The sequence below is a fragment of the Micromys minutus genome (genome assembly GCF_963924665.1).
Source record: "Micromys minutus genome assembly, chromosome: 33".
In the NCBI taxonomy this organism is placed as follows: domain Eukaryota; kingdom Metazoa; phylum Chordata; class Mammalia; order Rodentia; family Muridae; genus Micromys; species Micromys minutus.
Genome location: NC_137968.1, coordinates 2,782,963 through 2,806,685, shown reverse-complemented (window position 1 = coordinate 2,806,685; position 23,723 = coordinate 2,782,963). Strand labels below are relative to the sequence as shown.

The 23,723-nt window shown below is 46.2% G+C and overlaps 1 protein-coding gene across 1 annotated transcript in view; it reads right to left on the bottom strand.

The window, feature by feature from the left end:
- Positions 1–23,142, bottom strand: part of SPAG1 (sperm associated antigen 1) — a gene marked incomplete at its 5' end in the record, with an annotated part of 55,535 nt that extends 32,393 nt beyond the window's left edge. Inside the window, 9 exons of the mRNA XM_080909462.1 lie at positions 1,287–1,446; positions 3,515–3,621; positions 6,019–6,149; positions 10,870–10,975; positions 11,943–12,052; positions 13,126–13,190; positions 14,955–15,080; positions 21,755–21,914; positions 22,997–23,142. Coding sequence (XP_080765588.1) covers positions 1,287–1,446; positions 3,515–3,621; positions 6,019–6,149; positions 10,870–10,975; positions 11,943–12,052; positions 13,126–13,190; positions 14,955–15,080; positions 21,755–21,914; positions 22,997–23,142 — 1,111 coding nt within the window. The remainder of the gene's footprint in view (positions 1–1,286; positions 1,447–3,514; positions 3,622–6,018; positions 6,150–10,869; positions 10,976–11,942; positions 12,053–13,125; positions 13,191–14,954; positions 15,081–21,754; positions 21,915–22,996) is intronic.
- Positions 23,143–23,723: the final 581 nt, after the last annotated feature.

Genomic DNA, 23,723 nt, shown 5'->3' with positions numbered 1-23,723 from the left:
AGGGAAATGCAAATAAAAACAACCCTAAGATTCCACCTCACACCAGTCAGAACAGCTAAGATCAAAAACTCAGGTGACAGCAGATGCTGGCGAGGATGTGAAGAAAGAGGAACACTTCTCCATTGTTGGTGGGGTTGTAAGCTGGCACAACCGCTCTCGAAATCTGTCTTAAAGTTCCTCAGAAAATTGGACATAGTACTACCTGAGGACCCAGCTATACTATTCCTGGGCATATACCCAAAAGATGCTTCAACATCTAACAAGGACACATGCTCCACCATGTTCATAGCAGCTTATTTATAAAAGCCAGAAGCTGGAAAGAACCCAGATGTCCTTCCACAGAGGAATGCATACAGAAAATGTACACTGGAGTACTCCAATTACACAATGGAGTACTACTCAACTATTAAAAACAATGACTTCATAAAATTCTTAGGCAAATGGATAGAACTAGAAAATATCATCCTGAGTGAAGTAACCCAATCACAAACAAAACAAACAAATAAACAAACAAAAAATACCCATGGTGTGCACTCACTGACAAGTGTATTAGCCCAAAAGCTCAGATTACCCAAGATACAATCCATAGACCACATGAAGGTCAAGAAGAAGGAAGACCAAAGAGCGGATGCTTCAGTCTTTTTTAGAAGGGGAACCAAAATTTCCACAGGAGGAAATACGAAGACAAGGTGTGAAGCAGAGACAGAAGCAAAGGCCATCCAGAGACTGCCCCACCTGGAGATCCAGCCCATATACAGCCACCAAACAATATTGCTGAGGCCAAGAAGTACATGCTGACAGGAACCTGATACAGCTGTCTCCTGAGAGGCTCTGCCAGATCATGACAAATACAGAAGTGGATGCTCGCAACCAACCATTGGACTGAGAACAGAGTTCCCAATGGAGGAGTTATAAAAAGGATTGAAGGAGCTGAAGGGGTTTGCAACCATAAGAACAACAATACCAACCAACCAGAGCTCCCAGGGATTAAACCACCATCCAAAGAGCACACATGGACGGACCCATGACTCCAGCCTCATATGCAGCAGAGGATGGCCTTGTTGGGAATCAATGGGAGGAGAAGCCCTTGGTCCTTTGATGCCCCAGTGTAGGGGAGTGTAGGGTGGGGAGGCGAGAGTGGGTGGGTAAGTTGGGGAGCACTCTCATAGATGCAGGGGGAGGGGGATGGGATGGGGGTTTATGGAGGGGACTGGAAAAGGGGATGACATTCGAAATGTAAATAAAATATATCCAGTTTAAAGAGAGAGAGAGAGAAGATGCCTTACCTACATCCGCACCGACATCTTCATGTTCATCTTCACCTCCCTTCCCACCTTCATCTCCCGAGTTTTCGACTTCCTCAATAACCATCCTCTTCCCTCTGGTTTGCAGCTCAGAGGCAGGCTTTGAGTTCTTCAGTTCTCTTTCAACCTCTGATAAGGTTTTCTGCAACATAATTGAACGCTTTTCTTTTAATAAAACAATCATTCTGTCTGGTAAGAGTATGAAGTTACTTTAGAATGAATAAACTTAGAAACTCAGCCATCTTCTTATAATAATTTCATGGTTTTGTCTGATTAAAATGATTATGCCCACTATAAAATGAGCAAACAAACACACGGATGGTGAATAACAATATAAAATTGATATAAAACAGGCTGAAGCGACAGCTCGGAGGTTAAGAGCACTGCTGTTCTCGCAGAGGACCCGAGTTCAATTCCCAGCACCCACATGGCAGACCACAACTTTCCAGTCCTAGAAAATCCGACACCCTCCTTCTGATTCCTGAGGCACCAAGCATACCTGTGGTGCAGACATGCGTGCAAAACACCAATACACATAAAATACGTTTTTTAAAAAAAGAAAGAAAGCAAGTGTCTTAACCTTGCTGACTTCTGAGGAGATTCTAGACAAAACAGAGACATGTGCTGTGAAGGATTGTGTTCGAAGCTCTGAGGTGTTTTATGCCATCTAGAAAGAAAGACATTTATATAGCTCCTCCGCATTGGATATTTAAACCGATTTTACTTGTGTAAGTGTACGCGGCATACGTGCTGGAGTCTGCAAAGGTCAGAAGAGGGTGTCAGTCCCTGCAGCCGGAGTTACAGGCGGTTGTAGTCTGCCTGATACGGGTGCTGAGAGTCAAACTTGGGTCCTCTGGAAGGTCAGCAAATGTTATTAACTACTACCGCTGAGTTACCTCTTCAGCCTCTAAAAATTATTAACATTATTGGTGTGTGAGGTGTGTATGCACGTGTGTGTGTGTGTGTGTGTGTGTGTGTGCATGTGTGTGTGTAGGGGGTTGGTATCCTAAAATTTGGTTCCTCAGTCACCACGCACACTCACCAGCACTAAAATGGGTTACTCTGTATAATCAGTGCGGGACTTGGACACAAGAGGAGCTTTGTTGGCTGTGAGGAAAACCCTCCTGTCTGACCTAAGATACTGTAGTTGTCTGAATACGAATAGCCCCCATAAACTCATATTGGGATACTTAGTCCCTCATTGGTGGACCTGTTATGGGAAGGATGAGGAGGTGGAGCCTTATTGGAGGAGGTGTGTGTGTGTGTGTGTGTGTGTGTCTCTCTCTCCCTCCCTCCCTCCCTCCCTCTCCCTCCCCCTACACATACCTTTAATCCTATCACTTGGGAAACCAAAGCAGGCAGATCTCTGAGTTTGAGGCCAGCCTTGTCTACAGAGCGAGTTCCAGGCCAGCCAGGGCTAGACAGAGAAACCCTGTCTCCAAAAACCAAACATCTAAGTTCTCGACTACTGACCCAGCACCGTGATGGTCAGGGACTCACCCTCTGCAACTGTAAGCCAGCCCCCACCAAAATGCTTTCTTTCTACGTTTGCCTTGGTCATGGTGACTCTGCACAGACCTTGTAGGCGCCGCTCTGGCAGCCATCTTATTAATACGCAGACAGAGTGAAAGTTCCTCTTCAGGCTCAGAACCATGCTTCCCTTAACAGCTTGCTCTCTCCTGTCTCAAGGAGACGTCTACACGTTAGAGCTTTAGACCATTGTAAAAAGCTGTGGACTTATTCAAGCAGGATTTATTCAACAGGACTGATGACATCTTTAAAAAGATGTACTTATTTATATTATATATAGGTACACTGTAGCTGTCTTCAAACACACCAGAAGAGGGCATCAGATCTCATTACAGATGGTTGTGAGCCACCATGTGGTTGCTGGGATTTGAACTTAGGACCTCTGGAAGAGCAGCCAGTGCTCTAACTGCTGAGCCATCTCTCCAGTCTGATTGGTGCCATTTTTAACATACATTCAGAAACAGCTGGGCATGGCAGCGTACACACTCTTAATCCCACTGCTTGGGAGGCAGAGGTGGGTAAATGTCTGTGAATTCCCTGCCGGTCTGGTCTACATAGGGAGCTCCAGACCTATTAGAGTTACATGCTATGTACTGTCTTAAGACCCCAAAAAGAAATAAGGAAAATCAGGAGCAGAAAACTCCAGAGTCGGGTTTTTAAAAATCCTGGTCCATCCTCACCTTGGCCACGTCGTTGTCGGGTTCCACCTGTAGCACCTTTCTCAGGTCGTCCAAGGCCTCGGGAAGCCTGTTTTGGTGTTTATATGTGGTTGCCCGTCTCAGGAGAGCTGAAAATGTACCAAGAGAAACGCTCCATGGTTTAACATGTACCATGGCTGCGTCAACATGCTTTGAACACGTTCCCAACAAGAGGGAAGATGAAAGCATCACAAGACCCTAGCCGGCGGAGCTCGAACCCCAGGACCGTGTGGTGGCACACACATGACCCTGCCTTACGCAGAAGGGGCTTCATTGGGTACCCGCCTGCTTTTGACCTTCCTTTGGACTTCCGTACCTGTGTATCACGCTTTGGTCAAATCCGCCCACCTAGTGCTGTCTGAATGTGTGTGGGCTGTGTATTGACGCGGGAGCCACAAGGTGGTTTGGAGGAGAAATGTCGCCGTGGGTGATGGCGTGCGGATACTTGGTCCAGTTGGTGGAGCTGCTTGGGGAGGTTTAGGAGATTCAGCAGCCTTCCTGGTGGACACGCGGTGGGATTGTGAGGTCGAAAGCCTCATCCTACTTCCAAGTGGCTCGCTCTACTGGTGGCAGTTCAAGCTGTGGGCGCCCCGCTGCCTGCGCCTTCCCCCATGTCTGTCTACCACGGTGTTAGCGCAGCAAAGAAAACTAACTCAGACGGGTCGCCTCTTCGGGGCTGAAGAGACCTGACCTCCCTCAGCAGCTCCAGTGTCCTTGTAACATCCCGGGGCCCTCACAGGGTGGCCCTGCCTGCTGCTGGTCTCTGTCCCTTTCCCGTGCCCTGCAAGGTGCTGACACACAAGGGAACCGCTCCCTTGGCTTCCTTCAGTCGCCACCGCTTGCAGCTCATCGTTTCCGGGGGAAATTAGTAGACTGCCTGTAGAAATTCTGTAGGCACTGATTGGCCAAGGATGGATAAACACAGGAGTGAATTCTAGTCAGCCAGTTATTTTTGTTCAGTGGTGGTGAGAAGGGTCATTCGTTTGGCTGGATTTGGTTTAGTGTTTTGAGTCTGGTTTTGAACTCACTGTACAGCCAAGGCTAACTCTGGTCTTCCTGAGTCTACCTCCCAAGAACCGGAATTACAGGCATGGGCCCTGTCACCCAGCTCCAGACGGCTACTTCTAAAATGACCAGAGCTGGCTGTGTTAGTTATGGAAAAGGCCTAAATCCCAGTTTTCATGTAGGTGCGGCAGGAGAATTGGAGGTTTGGGCCGGCCTGAGTTATACAGCAAGGTCCTAACTCGAAACAAACAAAACAAAACAAAAAACTAAGCCAAACCAAAGCAATGCAAAGTTAACTTAGCATGTAGAACCATGACGTTGTCCTGGTTACTACAGCAGCTGGGGCCAAGAACTGAGCACTTTGGCATTTTGTGTTAGTATTTTTTTGTACATTTCAATTTATAATTTTATAACCATTTAATACCAAAAAATGTACCATTCTAGTCCCTTGGTTCCTTATTTTTTGTTTAAAAGATTCATTTATTTATTAAATAAAATTGAACCCAGGACCTCTGGAAGAACAGTCAGTGCTCCTAACCACTGAGCCATCTTTCCAACCCCTCCTTGGTCCCTTTTATGAGAGAACTTTACATAGTAAATGGTATCTTGAGAAAAAAAAATCAGGCTCAGTAATTCTAAGATGTAAGAAACAGTGTGTCGTGCGCTTTGATATGCTACCAGTGTGTAACTGGAAATGCAACAACGTTCCCTCATTAGGTAACTTAGTTTTAGCCTTATAAAGAACATACTGTGCTGAACATATTAGCAACTCAATAAAATTACAGGTCTCGGGTTTGTTACTAGATAGTTGTTAGGTAGTGGACCGCTAAGAGGATTAACTAACATTCGTGCTCCAACTAGGTCGCAACTGCAGTTCACAATGCTCTCTCTACTACTGTCTTAGGGTTTCCATTGCTGTGCAGACACCATGACCAAGACAACTCTTATGAAAGCAAACATTTAATTGGCTCTGGCGGACAGTTTCAGGCCTTCAGTCCATTACCGTCATGGCAGAAAGCATGCGAGCTGGAGAAGGAGCTAAGAGTTAGACATCTTGATCCTAAGGTAGCAGTAGCCTGTCCTCCACAGCCTCTGCCATGGGAGGAGGCTCTCTTCAGTCCTGGGCAGAACTTAGACATCGTTCCTCAAAGTCCACCCCACAGGGACACACTTCCGCCAACAAGGCCACACCCACTCCGAGACCACACCCTCTCCCAATGCCACACCCACCCCAAAACCACACCCTCTCCTAATGCCACGCCCACTCCAAGTCCACACCCTCTCCTAGTGCCACGCCCACTCCAAGACCACGCGCTCTCCTGATGCCACGCCCACTCCAAGACCACACCTCCTAATAGTGCCGCTTCCCATGGGTCAAGCGTACGAACAACTACTATTTCTTCGTTTGAAAGAAGTAACATCACGAAGTGCCTCAGGTGGGCTGCTGAACCTGAGACAAGATACCGCAGCCTCATTGTTACCTTTTATGTTCCCAGGCTCCATCTCCAGGGCCTTCTCGCAGTCTTCAAGAGCATCGCTCCATCTCTGCAACTTGATTTCCGCCTGAGCGCGATTGTTGTAGGCGGTTGCGGTGGGAAGGGCCGATACACTCCTACAGAAGGTACACAACAGGAAGGCCAGAGTCAGAGGAACTCAGCTGAGGTCAGGCTGTGGATTACCCTCACAGGCTGGTGGCTCGGTGGTGAGAGGTTCTGGAAACATCAGAGGCTAAGCCTAACAGAAGGAAGGCTCATGTCCTTACAGGGACCATGTCCTTGGCCTTTCTCCCTTCGCCCCAATGTGTGGATGTGTTGGAGACTGATTCTAATGCTTTGATTCAATCTGCACGTCCAAATGCTAAAAGGTCCTTGTCCGAAATTGGTTTTTGATCAATCGATAAAGATGCCAATGGCCAGTGTTTGGGCACGGGGCAGGACCTTTAGAGTTGCCAGGGCTAGGACGCAGGGGAGAAGGATGGGATGCGGGAGCTGAAGGAGAGAAAGCCAACCAGACAAGTGAAAATGCGGGTGGGTGGCTACTGGCCTGGGTTAGCAGGGGAGGGTTTAGGAGTGACCAACCTTTGAGGTAGCCAAGGCATTCAAAACTAAGCTAATGTGTGTGTGTGTGTGTGTGTGTGTGTGTGTGTGTGTGTGTCTGTGTGTGTGTGTGTCTGTGTTTTATTCCTGAATTGCCAGAGTCCCTTTGGAGGGGGCTACAGTGGCTGGAAGTATTCAACCCTTGGGGAGCACAAAGCACTGTAGCTAAAAAGTCCCGCTGCACAGATATCCCTGTTCTGGCCCTTTCCTATGTCCCACCATGAATTAAATAGCTTATTCCTGCCACCAAGTTGTTCAGTCTTACTTCAGACCCAAGGTAACAGAGTCAGCCAAACCACCCAACGTGAATTCAGCCCTCAGAAACCGTGAACCAAAGTAAATCCTTCCCTCCTTGGAGATGCTGTTCTCAGGTATGTAGGACATAGCTATGCACAAGTAACTGGTGCACACTGTAAGTAAAACAAGCCCAGACTGTGTAAGAGCTGAGCTGTGTCCCTTAACATTTATATGTTGAAATCCTAAACCTACCATGTCTTGGAATATGAATATGTCTGCGTAGAAGGCTTTAGAGATACTTAGACCAAGGATAAATACATACAAGACAACCTGAGGTAGAAAGACTTATTGGTGGGAAAAATCACCATATGCACAAGCAGAGGGCAGAGAAAGGCGTGGATGTGCACTGCTGTTGAAGTGCCCTTTCACTGTTTACACATTCTAGGATCCTTGGCAGGGAATGGCACCACCCATAGTGGGTGGGCTGTCCCAACTCCACACAATCAAGATAATGATCCGTCACAGGCAGGTCCATGACCAGCTTCCAGGTGATTATAGACTCTTCCAAGGTTACGAATAATGCTAGTTATTACAGCAACCACCAAAAAATGTTCTTAAAAAGGTAATTAAGTCAATATAGGGTCCTCAGTTTGTGTACACTAGTCTGACAAAACTGATACCCTTATAAGAAGATGAGATTAGAGCCAGATGTAAGTGACCGGCACACCACCTGAGCAAACGGGAAGGAGACAGACACCTGCTAGCTGATGTCAGCGCCTGTAAAGCAACCAACGCAGCCTTCACCTTGAGCTTAGACCTCCAGCCTTCAGAAACCTGAGGTAAACATCTTGTTCGGGCCAACAGGTCTATTGTATTTTATGATGCAGTCCTAGCTACGAAATGTAACTTATGTTATGAAAAGTACAGAAATACAGCTCTGTACATGACATCTCCACTGAGACAGACTCTTCAATATTCAGCAAAACGACTGAAGTCAGTTTATCCCTTAGAGAGGGGTGTAGATTGTGCTGAAGCTGTATTTTAATGTTAATTCCACTTCCCCAAGAAGGGCTGCCTAGTCATATGACTCAAACTGAACCTTCCCATTTTAATTAGTAAAATAAAGGAAAGCCAGTGACTGGGTGGGGTGAGGGAGGTGGACAGGGCTGAGAAGTCTGAGGAGGTCAGAGGATAAAGGATAAAGGTTGTGGCAATATGGAGGTTTCCAAGGACCAGCTAGACCCAGGTGATATTGATTGGCATTAAAAAGTTGTGAACATTGAGGATTTTACAGTTCTAATATCTCATATAGAAGGGCAATTTGTATCTTTGTCTATTTGATGTAATCTTGTTGTGTAGAGGGTTTGTGGATTCAGAGTTGGATATATAAACCTGAACAAAAAGCTATCGGCTGTAGAGTTGTATTTACGTGGGATTTTGGGGTAGAGAAACAACCTGGGTCAGAGGCGGAGAATAGGTGGTAGTAAATGGCCAAGGGAAGGGAGTTGTGTGGACACAGTGAGATCCAGGTGGCGGCTTGGACCAGGGGCATGCAGCTTTGTATCAGGGTCGGTAAAGACATAAGCCTTTTTTATTTTTTAATATTTACTGCAACAGAGGGGGTTAGAAATGTAAGTACTGTTGGGTCTCTGTTTTAAAAATTAAAAGCATTTTTAACTCCTTGGGAATTATTTCCTTGTACCAAAAAAAAAAAAAAGTGAAGTTCTCAGTCACAATTAATATCCTGTATTCAGTTGTTACTGTGCTGGCAATAATGAGGTTGTTTATAATTAAAAGGAAATCGTCATAAAATTATTTAATCAAAGAAACTTCGCTAAAAGAAACGAGAATATCAGAAGGAAAAGAAAGGACTACAGAGAAAGCAGCGAGCTTTGACAGATCAGACACAGCACAAGAAAACAAGTGAACCGGAGATGGAGAAGTCTTCCTCTCTGCTGCTTTAAAGGTGATCTGGAACAATCTACAACAGCCAGTACCAGATGTAGGGAAGGTAAGGGTGTCCTGGTCACATCAAAGAGAACACATCAAACTACTCTGATCCAACAGGTATAATATAATTTGCCAACCTTTATAAGTCAAATGACTTTGTACAATTTTACCCCCTATAAAACATTCATAACGACCTTATTTAGGAAGAGATGTGCAGAGAGAAACATGCACATCTGCCTCCATCTTTGTTCCTCCCAGAATCCCTGCTTACAGCCGCCTCTTCTGCCTTCCTAGACCTTTCCCCACCTAACTCTCTACTGTCCAATCAAGTAACCCCTTAACATAAACCTACACACCACCATGTCCAGCTAGCATTAGTGATTCTAAAAACCTGGCTATGACAGTATTTTATAAACTTCATCTACTTTGCATGAGTGGTCAAGCCTACTCCATCTTGGGACCAGCCTCTTGGGAGAGAGAGGGGGGAGGGGGAGGAAAGAGGGAGAGGAAGAGAGGGAGAAGGAGAGGGAGAGAGAGAGGAGAGCTATTAGATGTCTGCCAGGCTGAACACCCCCTCACTTGCTCCCATTTCCCATAAAACCAAGTGTTGCAGTAAATATTAAAAAATAAAATCTCGGTTTACCTCTTTACCAGCCCTGAGGTCTCACTCCTCAGGCCTCACCCTGATACGGAGCCGCGCGCACCTCTGGAGCCTGATCTGAGCCGCCACAGCCCAACTCGTCCACACAATTCCCTTCCCTTGGCGGTTTATTACCGCCTGTTCTCCACCTCTGTCCCGAGGTATATCTGTACCCCCAAATCCCACACAAACACAACTCTACAGCCCGATAGCTTTTCATACAAGTTTTTATGTTCAACTCTCAATCCACAAACCCTCTACACAACAAGATTACATCAAACAGACAAAGATACAAACTGCCCTTCATATAAGATGCTAGGCCTATAAAGTCCTTGATGTTCATAGCTATTTAATGCCAATTAATATCACCTGGGTCTAGCTGGTCCTTGGAAAACTCCATATTGCCACAACGACCTTCACCCTCCTTCCTCCTCAGACCTCTCAGCCCCCTCCACGTCCCTCACCCCACCCAGTCACTGGCTTTCCTTTATTTTACTAATTAAAATGGGAAGGTTCAGTTGGAGTCATATGACCAGACAGCCCTTCTTGGGAAAGTGGAATTAACATTAAAATACAAACAGCTTCAGGACAATCTACAACCCACATCCTGAGAAGGGTTCCAGATTGTTCCGCCTTCCTGTCCTGCTGTGTCAGGGTTGGGTTGGAGGAGAGCCCAAACCCGTGCTTGTTCTAAAGGGACCCTAATGTGACCACTTCCAAAGAGGCTCCCTGGTGGTCTTTTGGGGTTCACGGATGCTTTCTGGCACAACTACATAATCTTCAAGGTCCTGATGAAGACCTGCTGTGAGCCCAGCCTCACTGGGTAGTGAGGGGAGAACGAGTGTGCTCTGCTCTCGGGAGCTTGTGGTAGCGTTGCTGTCAGAGCACAGAAATCTCAACTGTACCCTCGAGGGGAGCTATGAAGGACTGGACGGTGCGCTGTGAGACAGGGTAGGGTAACTTGGACCAGGGGTCAGGGAAGAATAGAACAGGAGGCATGGGTATGTCGTAAAAGAATGGAAGGCATGGGTATGTCGTAAAAGAAAGGAGGCATGGGTATGTCGTAAAAGATAAAGTAGATGTGACAGATGGTTGGGAGGGAGACAGCCATGGAGGAGGCCTCACTGGTGAACCCCTGACGTCGCGGGTACAATCCTCGAGTGATTCGCCACAGTCTAGTTTATTTATGTAGTTTTAACAACTAAGACATCACTTTAGCCGATGTTTTGCTGGTGCATCTACGACCTCATGCGCACTTGCTACCCGGCTGGATCCCCTGGAGCTGCCGCGTGGACGCGGGGAACTGAACCTGGCTCCTCTGGAAGAGCAGCTCTGGTCCTTGCTGAGTCACCTCTCCAGCCCCCGAGAGGGCAGAAAACTAAGCCACAAGGAGAGGAGGAGCCACCGACCTGGTGTAATACATCACGGCCTCTTCGTAGTCTCCCGAGTAGAAAGCCTCATTCCCCTTCCCCTTCTCGCGATCGGCAAGAAAACTCTTTTCCTTCTCAGTCAGACCTAGAGATAAACACACGAAAGCCCAGCCTAAGACCTCTCAGTGTCTGAATACTTGAGCACTTTTACTTCAGGGCAGCCCTGGAACTAGAACCTGAGACCTCAGGCCTGCCCAACGAGCTACACCACCGCACCCAAGAGCAGTTGTTTTTATAAAGAAGAAGAAGAAGAAAGCCATCGATTAAACAAACAAAAGCTCTCTTGAGTTTAGGGCTATTTCTCCCAACCACGATTGTTTTTAGGGTTGGTCTTCTTACATCTGGTTTTACTATTACTTTAAAGGCCTTGGATGGGCTTCAGATGAAAAAGTGTGTCTTTTGTTTGATGCTATATATATATATATATATATATATATATATGTATGTATGTATGTATGTATGTATGTATGTATGTATGTATATATATATGAATGAGGGTTGAAAAAGGAAATGGAAAACAAAAGAATATTCTAAGAAAAATAGGTTTATATTTAAAGTCTTTAAAAAAGAATTATTTTATGTATATGCATACATTGTCGCTGTCTTCAGACACACCAGAAGAGGGCATCAGATCCCATTACAGATGGTTGGGAGCCACCATGTGGTCACTGGGATTTGAACTCAGGACCTCTGGAAGAGCAGCCAGTGCTCTAACCACTGAGCCATCTCTCCAGCCCATAAAGTCTTAACCAGCTTCATTATTAAAGCCAGGTACAGTAGTGCTCACCTCTAACCCCAGCACTTAGAGAATGGAGGCAGGAGGATCAGAAGGCCATGGTCAGTCGATGCTGAGTTCAAGGCCAACCTGGGCTACGTTAAATTCTGTCTCAAAATTGAGCAATAAAAGCTAGAGATAAAGTTGCTAGGAATGGTCAGCTCAGGCCCAAGGCCTACAAACGTTCGTGGAAATCAGTAGTGTTCTTGGCTGACAGGTTTCCCAAAATTAAAAAGGTTGGAAGACGACCAACCCCCCCCCCCCTTTTCCTTATTACCTGCTGTGTCTATTTTTGTCTCAATTTTTGACAGATGAGCCTTGTTGTTTATGACAGCCTTTTCTTTGTAATCCTCGTCAATCTTTGAACACTCTTTTTCCACATCAAATCTGGAACCACAGAAGACAAGTACGATACAAGTAGAACAAAGCCCAGCACCGCCCTCCTTGCCTCTGAGGTTCAAACTGAGCGTCTGCGGGTGGAGTGCCTGGGACAAACTCTACCATCGGGTCTCAGAATGTAGCCCTGTCCTGGGATGCACGCTGTAGACCAGGCTGGCCTTTGAACTCACAGATACCGCCTGCCTCTGCTTCCTGAGTGCTGGGATTAAAGGTGTGCTCAAACACCGCCTGGCTGAATTGTTTTTCTCTAGTGTTGGCAAATATTTGCAGGTGCCAAATGAGATCTATGAAGAATCCACAAACATGACACCCACGCCTGCTTCACATATGTGTAACCTAAGCAGAGTTCTGTGCAGTAGTTTAAATAATTTTATGAATGGAACAACAGTTTATGGTGTAAAATTATCCACTGGCAGTGACCTCTCAGTGTTAAATGAGCTTAAGACTTAAGAGTCTTCGGACTTTGGTTCTCAGATTCCCGATGCTCAGCCCGTACAGTGTCCAATTGACATGCAAAGCATTCGCCAGGGGTTCTCTCCTCAAATCATCAGCTTTCCTTCTTAAGCAGCTGCCCGGCACAGAGGCACTTACTCTTAATCTCAGCACTGGGACAAAGAGGCAGGGGGATATCTGTGAGTTCTAGGCCAAAATGGTCTACACAGTGAGTTCCAGGATGGCCAGGGCTACACAGAAAATCCCTGTGTCAAAAAAACAACAGACTTAAATCTAACCTGTTCTGTGGTTGGTTTTATACGAAAAAGGATTCAGGAAAAGCATCATTAATGAAAAAAAAAGGATGAAATTAAGAGAGTTTAGACTACCAGCTGTGTGTGCTGCTTGGGACCAGAGCAGCTGGGGGAGTGGGGGAGGATAACCTGGGCTACACTGTGGCTGGCAACATCTCAAAAGAAACAAGGGGGTGGGAAGTACTCAGTAGAATGGTAACTTTACTAATTTGAGGCACTTGATGTATCAGGGTTATAATTTTATAAATTAGTATAGCATTTAATAGTAGAGAATTTTTCAGAGACAACTTTTCAATACAGCCATGTAAGACATACTTATCCCACTCCGCGTAATCCCTTGGAACCCTCTTCTTAGCTGTCTTACTTTTAGAACACGTTTCCTGAAAGAATAAATCATACGTGATCAGATTCATTCAGCATAAGCTCACCAGGATTTACCATAAATGCACTGTGAGCCCCTGGCCTAAGATACACAAACGGAAATGGACCAGGAAAACAGGTCCCTGAAGGGTTAGAAGAACTCCATTTCATGTAGTTAACCCCAAGGACAGTGGCAAAGGTTTTTAAGGACGTGAAAACTCACATACATCATTGATGGCTTCTTAAAATAAAGATAGCACTAAACTCATTCATTCTTGTATGACAAGACTTTTAGAGAAACAAAAATAACGGCTTTGCGGGATTAGTAAGGGTTGTTTTGTTTGTCAGACCAAAACAACAACAACAAAAGCAGTCCTGGGCTCACTGGCCAGGCCCGGGCGCTGCACAGACTTCCCCACTCTTGCTCTCTTCAGACATCTGCACTCCCTGCCTGCTGACCCCTTTTACTGTGTGCTTTCTCCATGTGGGAGGAGACATGGCCACAGCCGTCTGGATCCTAACCACAAAGGCCTCATCAGAGAGAACTGAAGGGTCTAGTGAGCTGCAGGGATGCAGTGTCTCAGACTGACTGCTGACAGGAAGACAGGGCGTGTTATGTACCAGAAGTCAGGAGGAAGGCAGGGCAGTCGTAACTCTGGGTCCGCCTGGGCAATGCCTCATTCCATAGGAAAACACGCATTAACTTGTAGGAGTTCCTGGGATGCAGCCTGAGAGTCACTGTGCTGCTGTTCTGTCTAGACCAGTGGCTTAAAAGCCGTTGACAAGCCGCGTCAAGGGGCTACGGAGACAGGTCTGTGGCTAAGCACATGTGCTGCTTTTCCAGAGGACCCAGGTTCAAGTCCCAGCAGCTCACAACCGTTTGTAATTCCAGTTCCAGCACTTGGGAGGCACAGGTAATCAGATTCCTGTGAATTTCAGACCAGTCTGGTCTATATAGTAAGTTCCAGGCTGACCAGGGCTACATAGAAAACCCGGTCTAAGAAAAATAATAAATAAACATAGGTCAACAGCAAAAATGTAAGAATAACCAGAACAGGAAAATGGGAAGACTTGGGTCTTTCTGTCAAACAGTGAGGCGAGCAAACTCTAGAGTTGACCTCAGGTGAACGAGACAGACTTGGAACTCCAACAGACCCTCTCCTCCTGAAACTTATGAAGTAAGTTATGAAACTTATGAGACCAAGGCACCAGGTACAAAGAGTGAATACCAGAGAGGCACGTGCACCAGGGGGTAGAGGTGCCTGAAACGCCACCCAACGTGTGCAGCCGGTCGGTCGGCTGTCTTCTCCGACATGGTAGGTAGCCTCGGCACCTCTAACAGGGAGGCAGGATTCTTCCCTGAAAGAGAAGGTCCTCGGTGCTCTTAAAAGTCATCGTGGTGGAAGAGACGGATGAAAGAGACGGATGAAAGAGAAAAGAGGAAAAACGCTTCCCCTAAGTGCACGCCGGCAGAAAATCGATTAGGTACAGCTTACATGGGGGCCAGCTGGACCCGATGGCGCAGGCCTGAAACCCCAGCTATTTGGGAGGCTCACGAGTTCAAGGCCAGCCTAGACCACCGAGGGAGGGGCTGTCTCAGAAAGTTAAAGAGGTCTGGAGCCACGGGTCAGGGGTACAGGTTCAAACTTTAGTGCTGAACCAAAGTGGGGGAGGAGGAAGGGAAGAAGAGGAGCCCACAGGGGGTGAGCCACAAGTCCTTTATCACCCGGGTATCGCTGATCATACGGAGACACCCCTGCTCCCCCCATTCCAGAAAGGCCTACCTTGCCCCTCTGAGGACAGCAGTGGGAGCCTCGGACGGGAGGCAGAGGGTCTTCCGCTCCTGGATGCTTTTCAGGGTCGTGGAAGTGCCGCGTGGTTTCTTCTCTTTTGATTTCTGACACCCAACTCTGAGAAGGATGGAGAAGAAGGTGGCAGGTCCAAAGGTGGACGTCACAAGTCACTGGCCACACATTAGGAAGGACCGCACAGTAGCCTTTGGAGTCCAGTTCCATGTCCTTCTCTCTGGAGGTCCCTCCCTTTCCCTTCATTGTTATAAATACCCATAACACAAAATTTACCTTTATTGTTATAAATACCCATAACACAAATTTTACCTTTATTGTTATAAATACCCATAACACAAAATTTACCTTATTGGCTATTTTTACTGTATAGTTAAGTCTCATTAAGAATATTTGGGAGTGGGCATGAGATGGCTCATTGGTTAAGGCTTGCTGCCAACCCCGAAGAACTTGAGTTCAACTTCAGGACACATAACTGAAGGAGGAGACTGACTCTCACAAGTTCTGCTCTGACCTCTACCTCCTCAGATGTACATTCTCCATCTCTCTCTCTCTCTCCCCCTCCCTCCCCTCTTTTCTCCCTCCCTCCCTCTCTCCCTCCCTCTCCCCTTCTCTGATTATATGAGGCACTGAGACTGCACAGTGGGTAAAGGTTCTCGCCATCAAGATCAATGACACAAGTTCAGTTCCCAGGATGTGAATGGAAGGATATTGTGCCGCATACACACAGACAGAAACATAGACACACACATATGGATGGATGGATGGATGGATGGATGGATGGATGGATGGATGGATGGATGGATAGGTAGATAGATAGGTAGGTAGATAGATAGATAGATAGATAGATAGATAGATAGATAGATGGATGGATGGATAGGTAGATAGATAGATAGGTAGGTAGATAGATAGATAGATAGATAGATAGATAGATAGATAGATAGATAGATGGATGGATAGGTAGATAGATAGATAGGTAGATAGATAGATAGATAGATAGATAGATAGATAGATAGATAGATGGATGGATGGATGGATGGATGGATGATGGATGGATGGGTGGATGGATGGATGGATAGGTAGATAGATAGATAGATAGATAGATAGATAGATAGATAGATAGATAGATGGATGGATGGATGGATGGATGGATGGATGGATGGATAGGTAGATAGATAGATAGATAGATGGATGGATGGATGGATGGATGGATGGATGGGCAGATGGGACAGACAGGTAGGTAGAATAAGAATTTTAAAGAATTTTCATGTTGTTGCCTATTTTACTGTCATCGTTTGAATGTGCTTGGCCAAGGGAGTAGCACTATTTAGAGGTGTGGCCTTGTTGGAGTAGGTGCGTCACTGTAGCTGTGGGTGTTAAGACCCAATCTGAACTGCCTGGAAGTCAGTTTTCTATGAGCAGCCTTCAGATGAAGATGTGGGACTCTCAGCTCCTCCTGCACCACACCTGCCTGGATGCTGCCATGTTCCCACCTTGATGATAATAAACTGACCCTCTGAACCTGTAAACCAGCCCCAGTTAAATGTTGCCATTTATAAGATTTGCCTTGGTCATGGTGTCTGTTCACAGCAGTAAACCCTAAGACATTTACTTCTATTTATTTTGACCTTTCTATTTTATTTTGACCTTTTAGGGGTTATTTTGTTTGGGTTGTTTTGGCCTCAGCATCTCTGTGTAGATGACCTTGAGCTCCTAATCCCCCAGATCTACCTCCCAGGGGCTGAGATTACTGCTGTAATCCAAACACACCTGAGTGTTGGGGAGTGATTCTAATGCTTTGAATTAATCAGGAATCTTCACATCCAAACACGGAAGGTCCTTGTCCCCAATAATTTTTTGATCAATCAATAAAAAGTCAATGGTCAATGGCTGGGTGGAGAAAGAGAAGCAGAACTTTTAGATTGTGCAGGGTAGGAATTGGAAGAAAGGAATCACCATGTTTCAGAGGGAGATAGACCAGAGTTAGAGCAGCAGAAAGAAAATCATCTGAAAATGTAGGTGGGAAGGAATGCAGCTCCCAAGATTCTTCTGGGCAGCAAAGACTAGGGGACCACCAAGGAGCCAGGGCAACAAAGATAAAGAATTAGAAGGTGTTAAGCCAGGATTACAGGAGGAAAACGTGCTCTATCTGTGGGGAGACTTAGAACCCAGCCTTTGAGTTAGTCAAGGTGTATTAAAATTAACTCTGTGTGTGTGTGTGTGTGTGTGTGTGTGTGTGTGTGTGTGTTTCCTTTGGGTGGGTGTGTGGTTACCACCTGCTGAGAGCCAAAGCGGCTCAGACCATTCCCGATACACCTGAGTGTGTGCACAAGCACACACACGTGCACATACTTGGGACAAGGACTTGTTATGCAGCAAAGGCTAATCTAGAACTCTGGATTCTCCTGCCTCTGCCTGCTAAGTGCTGGGACTAGAGAGGTTTGTGCCTTCATACCTGGAAACTTTTATCTATCTTGCAAGGTTTACCAGTTGTCCCTCTACAAGTTTCTTTGAACCTGCTGGTGGACCACAGGGCTCCTTCTCCACACACAAGCTCACAGACCGTAGGTGTTTCTTGTCGATCTCTCCTCGAACCGTATCTTTAGCTAGATGTGTTTATCATGTTTTTGTAGTGCAGTATCTGGTACATGCTAGGAAATCACACACACACACACACACACACACACACACACACACACACACAGATGATACACAGTCTCATATAACCAGGCTGGCCTTGGTCTATGTAGCTGAAGCATCTTCCTCTTCCTGCTCTCCCTTTCAAATGCTGGCAGTACAGGCATGCACCACCACACGTGACTCACATGTTAGATTCTAGGTAATGTGTATTGAGATGAGTTACCACAGATGCCACTGAAACTTAAGGGAGAGCTTTCCCTCTTTGTTTTTATGAGAAATAAAGAGATTCTCATTATTTGGATCTTTTAGATCACTGGAATTCAATAGCGCACTTATTTCCCGTGAGTCCTGGTAGGAGGAAGAGCGGTTGGGGGTGGGGAGGAGCATGTGAAGAGAGAAAAGCAACAGGAAGAGAGAACACAAAGACGAGAAAGCACAGAAGAGAGGGTGACAGAGGCCTTGTGGCTTGTGTGGTGCAGGGCTGGCCACAGGGCGAGGACCCGGGCGGGTGGCCTGGACCTGTTATTCCTGCATTGGGAAGGCAGAAACCGGAGCATCCCTGGGGCGTCCTGGCTAGCCCCAGGTTCAGGGAGATTCCCACCTCAAAAGCAAAGTGGAGAAATGCCTGGGGAAGGCACCTGTTAATCTCTTTCTCTTGCATGGATGTCCACACGTGTAAATACAAACCCCCACCACCAGAAAGACGACGAGCAATCGAAACAAAAGCATGGCTGAAGACGAAGATGTAGAAGGAAGGAAGGGGCATGAAGGGGTAACTCAGTAAGTGGGGGATGGAAAAGGGTTTGTAAGAGAGGACGGCAGCCTCCACAATACGGGATATACCGTTTGCCACCTAAAGATGAGGCCGATGGGCAGAGCTTTTGACTAACAGATCGCCAGAATCAAGTCAATTAAAATAAAAAGGCCAGAGGAAGAGGGAAGGAGAGGAGAAGAGGGGAGAGGGAGGGGAGAAGGGGAGGGGGAGAGAGGGGAGAATGAGGGGGGGAGAGGGAAGGGAGCAAGGGGAGAGTAATATGGGCCCTAACTAAGTATCAGTCTGTTTCTTACTCTTACAAAGAAAATCAGCCTCTTACCACTAAGTATAATGTTAGCTCTGAACTTTACACAGATCCCTTGTCAAATAAAGGAAGTCCCCTTCTGATCTTTGGTTGGTTTTCTTGCTGTTTAAGACAGAGTCTTTCTATGTAGCCTTGACTCTCTTGGGACTTCTCTGCAGACCAGGCTGGCCTTGAACTCAAACATTCCCTCTCCTCTGTCTTCTGAGTGCCGTGATCAAAAGCCTGTGCCACCACACTCTTGTTTGGTAAGAATTTGTTTCAAGAATGTGTTTTAAATTCCTTAAAATAAAACTTTGCTGCTATTTTTTTATCGAGCTGATAATATAGTTTTAATTATAGTCTCTTAGTATGATTTAATAAGTTATACACACATGTATGTGTATGTACCTGTGTGTGTATGTTAGTGTATGAATGTGAGTATATGTGAATGTGAGTGTATGTATGTATGTATGTGTGTGTGTGAGTGCATGAATGTGAGTGTGTATATATGTGTGTATATGTGTAACTGTGTATGTGTGTGAGTGTATATATGTGAGGATGTATGAGTGTGTGAGCATATGTTTGTGTGAATGTGTGAGTGTATATATGTGTATGTGTGTATTTATGTGAGTGTGTACATGTGTGATTATGTTATGAATGTGGCTGTGAGAGTATTATGTATGTGTGTGTAAATGTAACTGTGTATGTGTGAATGTGTATGAGAATGTGTGTGCTCACATATGATGTAACACACGTATGTGTGGGAGCATGCACACGTGTGTGTGTATGTGTGTGTGTGTGTGTGTGTGCTCAGAGGCAGAGGAGGGCATTGGATGTCCTCCACTGTCCTGCTTGCTCTGCTGTGTTCCTCTGAGGTAGGATCTTTTCCGAAACCTGGACCTTGCATGACTTTTGTTTTTGTCCCCATGGTCCTTCTGCTTTCATTCCCAACATTGCCAGGGCTCCCCTCCCTCCCTCTCCCCTCCCTCCCTCCCTCCCTCTCCCCTTCCTCCCCTCTTTCTCCCTCTCCACCCCTTTCACTCCCTTCTCTTCTCCCTGTCCCCTGCCCCTCTTTCCCCTCTGATGACTCTAGCTAGTGTCAAGGTGACAGAGAAAACAGTACAGATGTGCAGAGCTAAATGAATGGAAGTCTCGATATTGTCAGGATCCTAGTTCACAGAGAGGCATGGCGGTGCATGCCTTTAGTCCCAGCACTTGGGAGCCAGGTGGATCTCTGTGAGTTCAAGGCCAGCCTAGTTTGTTTCCAAGACAGCTAGGGATACACAGAGAGACCCTGTCTTAAGGAAAAAAACAAAAAGATGTTAGTTCTTCTAAAACTGATTCACAAAGCAAATGTGGCAGCCGATAATCCCAGCAAAGTCAACACACAGGCTAGAGTTATCTGAGAGGAGGGGCCTCATCTGAGAAGACGCCTCCATAAGATCCAGCTCTAAGGCATTTTCTTAGCCAGTGATTAATGGGGCCCAGCCCATTGTGGGTGGAGCCATCCCTGGCCCAGCCCATTGTGGGTGGAGCCATCCCTGGCCCATCCCATTGTGGGTGGAGCCATCCCTGGGCTGGTAGACCTGGGTTCTATAAGAAAGCAGGCTGAACAAGCCAGGGGAAGCAAGCCAGTAAGTGACATCCCTCCATGGCCTCTGCATCAGCTCCTGCCTCACGTTACTGTCTGAATTCCTGTCCTGATGTCCTTCTATAATGAACAGCACTGTGGAAGCATAAGCCTTCCCTCCCTTTTGATGGTGGTTTTGCATTGCAACAACAGTGACCCTAAAAAACAGAGCTAAGGTTTCACTACCTGATTTCAAGATTTACTATAAAAGTACTGCCACATAAACAAAGAATCCACATGTGCCGACACAAACCTGTAATCCCAGCTCTTAGAAAGTAGAATCAGGATTAGGAAATTAGAGCCACCCTAGGCCCAGCCACAAAACACACTCTCAAAAAAAGCCTAAAACAAAAATATTTTTAAACTCTTTGCTCAAATGACTTGAATTCTCATAATTAATTCAGGGGAAATAAAACAAAACAAAATAAAAAATAACCACAGTCAAATAACAAGTATTTCTGGTTTTGTTTTTTGTGACTGAGTCTTTTATGGACAAGAATGACCCTCCCATTCACCGTGTGACCTGGGTGGAACTCTTTCTGACCCTCTGCCTCCCAAGTGCCAGGATTACAGGAGGCACCAACACACCCAGCCCCAAGCACCTCTACAGAAAGATACAGATGGTGATTTGGTTGTGATTGAACATGATACAGAAATTTAGAAAGTATTCACACACACAAACTCACAATATGTGACTAGAATTAAGAAGCCACCACCCCTGAGGTCTGAAGAGATTGCTCAGTGGTTAGAGCACTAACTGCTCTTCCAGAGGTCCCGAGTTCAAATCCCAGCAACCACATGGTGGCTAACAACCATCTGCAATGGGATCTGACGCCCTCTTCTGGTGTGTCTGAAGACAGATACAGTGTACTCATTATAAATAAAATAAATCTTTAAAGAAGGAAAAGGAAGAGGAAGAGGAGGAGAGGAGGAGAAAAGGAGGAGGAGGAGGAGGAGGAGGAGGATGAGAAGAGGAGGAGGAGGAGGAGGAGGAGGAGGAGGACGAGGAGGAGAAGAAAAGGAGGAGGAGAAGGATGAGGAGGAGAAGGAGGAGGAGGAGGAGAAGAGGAGGAGGAGGAGAAGGAGAAGAGGAGGAGGAGGAGAAGAAGGAGGATGAGAAGAGGAGGACGAGGAGGAGGAGGAGGAGGAGAAGAGGAGGAGGAGGAGGACGAGGAGAACAAGAAGAGGAGGAGGAGGAGGAGGAGGAGGATGAGGAGGATGAGGAGGAGAAGAAGGAGGAGGAGGAGGAGAAGAGGAAGAGGAGGAGGAGAGGAGGAGGAGGAGGAGAAGAGGAGGAGGAGGAGGAGAAGGAGGAGGAGGAGAAGAAGCAGCAGCCACTACTCCTTTGGAAGTAGTCACCCTAAAAGCTCAGTGACAAGCAAGAAGGCCAGGATTTCAGGTGAGCTAAGATGCTGTGTCAGCACGCTGCCAGAGGGGGGCGCTCGCTCTACCTTTAGATCACTGTCAATTTTCTCCCACTCTTCTGCCGAAAAGCTGGACGCTGTGGCTGCGGGCTTGTCCTTCCTCAGAGCTCGACTTTTGGGAGCTAAGCCGGTGAGGCGCTTCTCGCAGAATTCCGTGAGTTCAGGATAATAGCCTTCTTCACCAGACCTTAAAAAGCAGTTACAACTTTAGAGTCAGAGTCTTACTTAGAGGTCCTCTAGGCTAATGGTTTGCAGACTGGGTTCCATGGGACCCCAGGGTTCTTTGATATCAAGGGCTGAGCTGGGAAACTGGCTCAGCCAACAACACTGGCTGTTCCTGTCAGCAAATCTATGGCACACACAGGGCTGAGGACACAGAGAAAGCCACGTGTGTCACATGCATTAAAGGTTGAGTGAACAGGGACAACGAAGACAGCTTCCCAGGCTGATTTTCTACATTCTGTTGTTTAGGATGACCATGAACTTCTAATACTTCTGGGCTCACATTTCTCATGCTGGGACTGCAAGCTTTTGCCATCAAACTCCATAGCTGTGACTCAGACCCAGGGTCTCAGGAGTACTAGGCAGACATTCTAAACACTGCCCTTGTCACTTGTTTGGCTTTTTTAAATTTTGTTTTGTTTTTAAAACATTGCAATTCAATCTTTTATTATTATTATTAGTATATGTAAGTACACTGCAGCTGTCTTCAGGCACACCAGAAGAGGGCGTCAGATCCCTTTACAGATGGTTGTGAGCCACCATGTGGTTGCTGAGAATTGAACTCAGGACCTCTGGAAGAGTAATCAGTACTCTAACCACTGAGCCATCTCTCCAGCCCCCACTTGTTTGTTTTTAACCTATAAAGAGCAAATGGCCGAGAAATGGCTCAGACAGAACACCCTTAAAGGGAACCACTCAAGAAACAGAATTCCTGGGCTGGATCCTAATCCTCAATGTCACTGTGGCCCAGAACCACAGAATCAAGCCAATCAGGAGCCTAGGTACTGACGTCGACATCTGAAAGCTCTCCAATACTGCCTTTGTTGATTTGCCTTCCTGAAGGCAACACAGTGGTTAAAACTGACATATCCAAGCATGAGATCATAGGGCTGGGGGTTTAGCTCAGTGGTAGGGTGCTTGCCTAGCAAGTGCAAGGCCCTGGGTTCGGTCCTCACCTCCGGGGGTTAAAAAAAGAGTGGTGTGTTGTTTCATCACAAGACTCATCAGTTAGTCTGCCAAGCATGAAATCATTCTTTAAGTGCTTACCTTAGCACGCAAAGGATTTTTTCCAGGTGTTTCACATCTGAACATTTTTCAATATACTTGAAATCCAAGTGTTCGATGGGAATTTTAAATGTTTTTGTTGTTCCAAAGCCCCACAATGATGGACAGTCCTTAGCTGTAGCTGTCATGGCTGAAACATATCAGAAAAAAACCAAATACACACACACACACACACACATACATATGTATTTGAGCTAAATTCACATTTGTGTGTATATATATATTAGCATATATTTTATATCACAATATCTATTTTTATATGATATATATAATTATATATTATATATAATAATTTAGCTCAATTTTGGTATCCCTGAGTGCTCTTAGAAAGAAATGGAAAAAGTGATTATTTCCCCCCCAAAATGGAAGGCTGTCTGTTTTGAACTTTCTCTCTCAGCATTAACTGAGTCAAACCATTTGTAATTCAGGTATCATCTCAGACTTTGCCTTACACAAGGCCTAGCAAAATGACAAAGCAGGTTACGGTGCAAACACTACAGGTTATGTAAAAGTCGAATTTGGGAGCTGTCCTGGTGAAGCAGAACCGTGTGCTTCTGAGCAGATCGAAGCTGTCGCTGGGCGCTACAAAGTGAAGCCCTCCCGCACAGACTCGGGTGCAGACGACAACGCCTCCCGAAATGAAGTCCTGTGTCTCAACAGCTACCATGGCCGCCAAGTGTGGGACTGAGGCGACGGCTGAGAGCACCCG